Below are 7,539 nucleotides of genomic sequence, written 5' to 3'. Positions count from 1 at the left end.
ACATAGCTGCTAATTACTTCACACAAGATTTCATATGCAAATTGTAAGATCATAAATATATTGCTTTACTTTTAACTACCCATCTGTCTATTAAGTAGTTAATATTAGCCCCATCTGGACTTGTAATGGAGTATTTCTACTTTGATTTTACTTTTTATCATTATTTTTCACTTAACTTTTACATCCTACTTTTATCTATATGAATTATCATTATTATATTTCACTAATATTTTAACAACAATGATTTAACTCCTTAAGAGCTGAATCCAAGATATCATGAGTGATATCTAAGTTCTGTTGTAAGGTTTCTCCTCTGTTGTTGCGTCAGATATCGACATGCCTCATCAGCACTTCCTCATGAAGGTACCTGGGACTAAACCTCAATCAGAGCTTTGCACCAAAGAAAATCAGCCCTGACGATGAGTCGAAGCTCTCGCACTGATAACTGCATTCTCTAATGTGTTCTCAAGACAGAACCACATTTACTGCATGACAAATTACGACTACTATTTTAACATGCCATGGATGAAATCAACTTATTAATGGAATATGCCACACAGATACATCTAAAATATTTAATATTTACAGCACACAAAAGGTTTTCAGACATTCAGACGAGAAATGTGCTCACGTGAATAAAAAGTCAAACGATCATAATCCTTTGCATGCTGATGTCAGAATAAATATTTGTACACAATTTACAACGCATAGGAATCTCACAAACTTAAATATGTATAAATACTGTTTGATACAAAAGCTATGAAACAACTGAATATCAGGAATATAATTGAGACTTTGCATTTTACAGCATCTGCATCACATGGTGTTTACATCTGAAATGTTACACAAAAAAAACTGACGAATGAGATCCCCCAAAGATCTTTCATTTCTTCGATTGTTCCTCTTGTTTGAGTTGGAGATGACGATATCTGCAGCACAGTGATATGAGAGGTACTTCACCCGCCAACAATTACTGTTGTCAAAATATCACAAATTACTGTAATAAAAGGCTTAACAAGTCAGGCAATGGCATCTGAAACAATATCTCATTACATGATATGTCATTAGGTCCTCCATGTGATCGCCTGTATTGGAGTAAATTCATCCCAATGTAAGAACACATCATGTAGTGAAGCAGCATCAGAGTGTAACGCTTCTGTCCCTGAGTGGGTTCAAGACCTGCGAGGCTCAAGTCCATGAGAGAGCTGAGTTAGCGTCCTTTGGTTGTCGATCACGTTGAGCTGGCGAACGTAAGTCTGAACTTCTGGATGGTTCTTGCTGGCCAGAGGTGAATCCGGGCCTAATTACATGGAAAAGATGAGTGAGTGTTGGAGGAAAGTGTGACACATTATGAGAAAAATGTCTCATCACTGTCAGATGATCATTTGGGACTTACTGAATGGCTGGCTCCTACAGTATCTCACTATCTTCACTGTGTTAGCTATCATTCGCTGAAAGACAAAGACCTACAATCAGCAACAGATATCAGGAAGTAATGAATAATAAAAGATTTACACCAAAAGTTAGACAATAATCAGATCCTCACCATTTTTTCAAAATTGACCAAATTGTCAATAAATGTCTTGTTGCCCTCATGAGTGAATGTCATGTCTGTAAAAAAACAATGAAACACAGTAAGTGACAAAGTGAAGTTAGAACATGCGTTGTTTAGATGGTTAAAACTACAAAACAGTTGTGACGTACTGGTAAAACTGATGCTACATTAAAAATCAACAGTCGTCAAATAAGTAGCTCTGACCTTTGATCAGCAGCGGCATGAAGGGAATGATGGGAGGCTCCAGCTTGGCAACTGTCAGTCGGTATGCTCTGTGGTTCCTGGACGGGTCCTGTGGAAACAGTCACAGCGTTCTGAGATCTGTCATCACTGCTGTGTTAAATGTATCCATCACAGTCCCGGCCGAGGCAGACGCTGCTAAACCCACACTCAACTCCAGTGACCAGCTGACAGTGCAATAACCCTGATGATTTTCTACTCAGTATTTGCTTAAATTAAAAGCAAAATCAATCAAAGATGGAGACACTTTAGGAGAAAACGCATGATTGGGCATTCAAAATGAGTCGTTTCCACCTACCATCAAGTTTTCAAATTCGCTGTAAAACTTCTTGAATTTGCTGGGAAGCTTCTGTGAACACAAATGACAGAGGAGGTTAACTTATTACTTAATAATCAAGACTAATTTATAAAAGACACAGACACGGTGGACATATACCCACCTCCCAGGTCTGACTCAGCCTGCTCACCGCTGGGTTACTCAGGCCCATAATGACAGCAAAGAAGGCGTTTAGATTCTTGTAGTCCTTACAGCTTTGACAGTAAACATGAAAAGGTAAGACAGAGTAGCGAATAAACAAAACTGCAATCAGAGTCGAATGAAATATAGCACAGAATGGACAGTGGAAACAAGGTCCACTCACTGGGCAGCAATCTTGATGAACTTCTTGAGAAGTTGCACCCGCTTGCTGAGCTGGGAACACAGACACGTCTCTGAGATCACCCAAAACTGAATTTCATTGAACCTCCTCAGGAACAGGTCCAGGTTCACGGTGGTTTTCTTGACGTTTTGTCTCCCAAATGTGTGGTAGATGAGTTCAAGCTGTAAGATACCAGCGAACAACACAACCGATCTTGTGAATAAAACAAGTAGATTAACTAAATAAAAGCAAACTAATTAAAGCATTTATGTATGCTACATCAATGCAACAGGTCTGCAGTTAGACGTAAATCTTGCCAAGCTTATGGGAGACATCATACAATGAATCAGTTCTGCTAAAAGCACCTAGTCTCTCACTCATACCTCATGTACACAGTGGAAAAGCTCCCAGTCATATGAGGTCATATGGTAAGCCACATCCTTAGAGCTCATCAACTCAAAGCTGGCCAGTGACCCTGTAGATGGACCCTCCTGCTCAGGTAAAGGGGTCTGCAAAAGAGGGAAAACACTTTCTTTTATATTTGACAAATATGTAATCTACTGTTTCAGGAATTCTTGATTTGAAATAAATAAAAGCTGCTAAAATCAATATAAGCATGTAGGTTCGTGAACCAAAATATATATTAAACAGAAGTTAGTGAAATAATATGAAGGGGACTGCTTATAAGAATAAACATTATAATTTAACTTAACAGAAATACATTAAAAACTGTTCATTTCCATGGCTATAATAACCTCTGCACATTCACTGGGTTGCTTAAAAGGCACAGAGCACTTCACTAATTTAGTGTCAGGAAAACAGATTTCTGTGATTTACAGCTAGGTGTGGAGCTTCAGTAAATGTACTTGTGAATCTACTTTTTTATGATGAGAATGTCTCATGCAGCGTGTGTTTTCTGAGACATTAACACACCAATGAATCCAGCTGGTCCCTTCTGCAGGCAAACAGCCGTCCATTAATGCTGAGAGTGGAGAACACTGACACATCATTGGGCTTGAAGATCACTTTCTCTGTAAAATGAAAACATAACACATGAGGGTCAACAAAATATTTTAATTTGTTATTGTCATTTTCTAGAAAATGCTGCACACGATTCATCTATTCTCATGTTAAATCCTTCGTGGAAATCCTTCGGAAAGCCTACTGACTTTGGTGATCCCTGACTTTTCTATGATTTGTGGGTTTTTTTTTAGTGAAATGTCTTGACAACTACTGCACCGTGGAATTACCGTGACATTTGGTCATCATTTGATCTTATCAGGTTATGAGGTTATTAATTTATTATGACTTTGTCTGAAACTGCCTTTCTATGTCTAAAAATATTGTACAAAGAGGTTAGAAATCTCAGCGTTTTGAAAATCAGTCCACAGCATACAGGTTAAGCCTTTGCAGAAGCATTATAATATTACAACATTACAATATCTGGCCTACAAGAGCTCTTTCATGCTAAATCATACACATGTGACAGCTATTTGATTTTTCCTGGAAAGGCTAAAGTTCACTGGTTACAGATATATGAGCTCTATGATAATCAACTCTACTCAAGAGAGCAGCTTCTGCTCTGTTTGTGTTTACTTGCCACTGAAATGGGAAGTGCAAGTAAGAGCTGCATCGGTGCAGAGACAAAGGAACATGACTGCAGTAAGAAGCAGCCAACAGGCTCATGCTGAATGTTGAAAATGCTGAATGGGAAAAACTGAGCTCAGGTTTTTCTCAAGCTGCTTTAAAGGCCATTCTTTAGCGCCTACTTTCACAGTCGTTCACAGTCAGCAAACACTGCAAAAGGCAGCACATTTCTCACTAAATCAGCCTGGGATTAATTAGTTTAACACCCGCTTGGGCTCTACCTTGTGTCGTCCTGGTTAACATGTCGCTGCCACTGTTCTCACCTCCTGCTGAACTGAGGCTGACCAGGAGCAGGTCCTCTGCTGACCCCAGTTTGTCAGCCACAGCACCGATGACCTCCCTGACTGAGGTGGCCACAGGGGCCCGGATTGTGGTGTAGGTATGGTCACAGCAGTAAACTTTGAATAGAACTGGAGACAGGAATCGCAGCAAGTTCGGTTTGTCAGAGATGTGTCAAGCTGCACATATTAGCAAGCAAGCAAAGGTTATTTATATAGCAGTTTTCGAAGACACTAGTCACAAAGAGCTTCACCATCAAATAAATACTATTAATTCGGTATGCCGTCTGGAACCATTTGGAAAAACAAATAGAAAAACAGAAAATATCCAATCAGTATGCGTCTTCTCAAAATCAAATTAGGCTCTGAGTCAAGGAGTACAGTTTGATCTGAAAATGTCCATGGTCATATATCCAGTCCACTACATAACAGTGGTATTCTCTGCTGCTGCTTTAAAATGTACAAAAACACCATCCACTCCAACAGTGTTTTTCTAATGAGGACCAGTTGAGGTAAAGATAATATTAAATAAAGGTTTCAAATAGTGGGTGTAATGTAACAATGACACACAGTAGCTGTGGTAGAGCAGCAGCAAATGGTCTGGGACATACCTTGTGCCATACAATGAACCATGTGGAGGTATGGCTTTTACTCACTTTCATCATTACTCTTAATGGGCTGACGTTTCTGAAGCTTGTCATCTCCCATACTGAACTGTCGCAGCAGGACTTTGTGCTGTGACAAAGCATAAAGAGTTCAGGTTCACGCACAATACAACAAAAACTGCACATGACCTTTCATTTGAAAATAAAAGCGTCAGCCTCATACCTTTTTCTGTGAGACTCTGGCATCTTCGGCGCTAATATTAAAAAAAACAAGCCAAAATTAAACCCACAGTTCTGTAGGACTGATCATCTGCCAGTAAGATGTGGAAGGAAAATATTTCATTCTACTTCATTAAAAAAAAACCAACAACAAAAAAACAATAACTTACTTGCGCTTTACAATTTTCTCCAGCTCTGTTACCTGATCCCTGAGGGCTGGAATCACTTTGGCATCACTAGATACTGCCATGAGGAACTCCTGCAAAGTAAAACCATCATAGAAATTTCAGAGGAAGTAATAAATGGTTAACACGTAACAATAATTTATTGATTCAGGGACCTTGCTGTAGTGGATTGTGGGAAATTTTCTCCTGCTTTTGTCATCTTACCCATACTGGATATAAGCTTTTAGCTTTATTGTGTTTTTTTAACTCAAGGATGCAATTGTGTGTCAGGAATCTTGTAATTACCTTTATTATTGTCAAATAAATGTAATAAACTGTTTATCTATCGATGGTCAGAGTGACCAATCTTCAGATCAGAGCCAGATTAGAGACACAAATGGAAGAGTAAACATGAAACTGCAATCAATATTCATCACCTGGCTTTATTGCTCAGGGCGAGCCAAAAGTATAAACTAAATTAACACTGTACATATGTTACATCACAATGTAAACATTTAATAATATCAAGTCTTATTCTGAGTCTCCCAACCAAACCAACAGGAAACCTGCGGCTCTGCTTTTTATTTTCATGTGATAAATTTATATTTTTAGATTTATACCCTGGTTACTGACAAAAGTGTCCATTTATTTCTAGTAACAAGACACATCTGACGCAGGTGTTCCTTCACTGCTGCAGATTAGGGTTTCAATTGTAAACACTAGGTAAAAGGCAGAAACAGTGAAGACTTAGCTTGGCGCTTAAGTTATATTTGTGTAACAATAAACCTAAAATGACACTTAGCTGAGTGAGAGGCATTGATTTAAATTTCAGAGGTGTATAATATTTATAATATAATATTTGTGTGAATCTGGACAAGATGATTTGTATTCATCCAGGTTCCCACCAGATTGATACAAACCTCAGCCTTCAGATTGGTGGTTCTTTGCCTCCAACCAAAATGTATTTGTATTGTCTGTTTACATGACTGCTATTGTATAAGTACATCAGTATATGTCTGTCCTCTGATTGTGTGTATTTTTTTTTATTTAAATCTTTATCAGCAAAATATCTTTCACATCAAACAATGACAGTAACATTCACTCTTCCATCCTACAGTATACAGTCCTGTTGATGGATTTTTTTTACAGTTCAATTCTAAATTCACCATTATGAGCCTAGTATGATGTTCATTTTTCCATTTTTCCTCCAGTTGTGCTTCTCGTAGTCTCAGGGTATGTGTCAGTTTTATATTAAGACGATTTCATCAACAATTATCAGCCATTGGTCCTTTGTGGGTGAGGCTACCATCCCAATTTCCTCTTAATTATTTTTCTGTCACTGTGTCTGTCACTTCACCTCACGCTTTCTTCAGAGAAATTACAGAGATAAAGTAAAGTGACTTTGTGTATTGTCACTGTACATGTTGCTAGTCTGTAACATTATGCACTGCCGGCAAACCCTAAAACACAAAAGATTATCAAACTGTATTGCTATTAAAAAAATGCTGAATTGCTGTTAAACTGATAAAATTGCTATTGCTGGTGCTGTATACAGTGGTTATATGAGAACTCATATCTAAAGGCTGACCTCTAGGAAGGCCACCATATCATCCTCCTCCTGCAGGTGATCTGCGTGAACAGCTGCCCACTGCATCACCAGGCGGATCACCCTGCGCTTGTTGTTAAGCGTGTAATCCAGCTTCTCCTGTTCAGAGCCCTGCAAGGCCTGGGCATGGTAGGTGCACAGCAGTTAAAGATCAAAACGATTTTATTACAGCAAAGTAGTACTTTTTTTTTTTTTGTTTTCAGGTCAGTTTCACAAGACCAGAAAAAAACATAAGGTAACATAGTGCTGAAAGGATATTGGGCCATCAGAACTGGACATAGTTGACTGTTGGGCATGAAGACATAGTGCATGAGCACAAAGTCGTCTAAGGCTGAGTCTGTGACAAAAAAAAGAGAGGCTCGTATTAAACACCTGTGACACCAGAGTAAGAGCAGATCAAAGAGTGTCCAGAGCCATCAGGCCCTGAGCCACATGGCCCTGTCTCTGTCACCTCTGCAGGCAAATGAAAACCATATGTATCCACACAAGCGAGAGTAATTAGATCAGCTCTGTGATGTGTGGCTAATTATAGACGAGAACAAACAGGTCAGTGCAGAGCAGCAGGCAGAGGACAGAGGGGAGAGAGG

The 7,539-nt window shown here is 38.9% G+C and overlaps 1 protein-coding gene across 6 annotated transcripts in view; it reads right to left on the bottom strand.

The window, feature by feature from the left end:
- Positions 1-561: 561 nt before the first annotated feature.
- The window catches only part of rapgef4a (Rap guanine nucleotide exchange factor 4a), a 36,260-nt gene continuing 29,282 nt past the window's right edge, over positions 562-7,539 (bottom strand). For 4 of the 6 annotated variants that reach the window (XM_071474819.1, XM_071474811.1, XM_071474797.1 and 1 more), the window contains 15 exons: positions 7,211-7,289; positions 6,935-7,085; positions 5,353-5,441; positions 5,187-5,217; positions 5,015-5,093; positions 4,344-4,490; positions 3,367-3,464; positions 2,817-2,942; positions 2,437-2,615; positions 2,236-2,326; positions 2,094-2,144; positions 1,760-1,847; positions 1,547-1,611; positions 1,397-1,451; positions 1,029-1,300 (listed from right to left, as the gene is read on the bottom strand). In XM_071474819.1, coding sequence (XP_071330920.1) covers positions 1,173-1,300; positions 1,397-1,451; positions 1,547-1,611; positions 1,760-1,847; positions 2,094-2,144; positions 2,236-2,326; positions 2,437-2,615; positions 2,817-2,942; positions 3,367-3,464; positions 4,344-4,490; positions 5,015-5,093; positions 5,187-5,217; positions 5,353-5,441; positions 6,935-7,085; positions 7,211-7,289 — 1,457 coding nt within the window. In that variant the 3' untranslated portion in view covers positions 1,029-1,172. Of the gene's footprint in view, positions 1,301-1,396; positions 1,452-1,546; positions 1,612-1,759; positions 1,848-2,093; positions 2,145-2,235; positions 2,327-2,436; positions 2,616-2,816; positions 2,943-3,366; positions 3,465-4,343; positions 4,491-5,014; positions 5,094-5,186; positions 5,218-5,352; positions 5,442-6,934; positions 7,086-7,210; positions 7,290-7,539 lie in introns of all 6 variants that reach the window. The other 2 variants (XM_071474780.1, XM_071474802.1) reach the window with 1 other exon arrangement.

This window comes from Trachinotus anak, unplaced genomic scaffold, assembly GCF_046630095.1.
Source record: "Trachinotus anak isolate AG129_WGS33_773 ecotype Australia unplaced genomic scaffold, CSIRO_AGI_Tana_v1 ptg000001l, whole genome shotgun sequence".
Lineage (NCBI taxonomy): Eukaryota > Metazoa > Chordata > Actinopteri > Carangiformes > Carangidae > Trachinotus > Trachinotus anak.
This window is presented reverse-complemented; position numbering and strand designations above follow the sequence as displayed.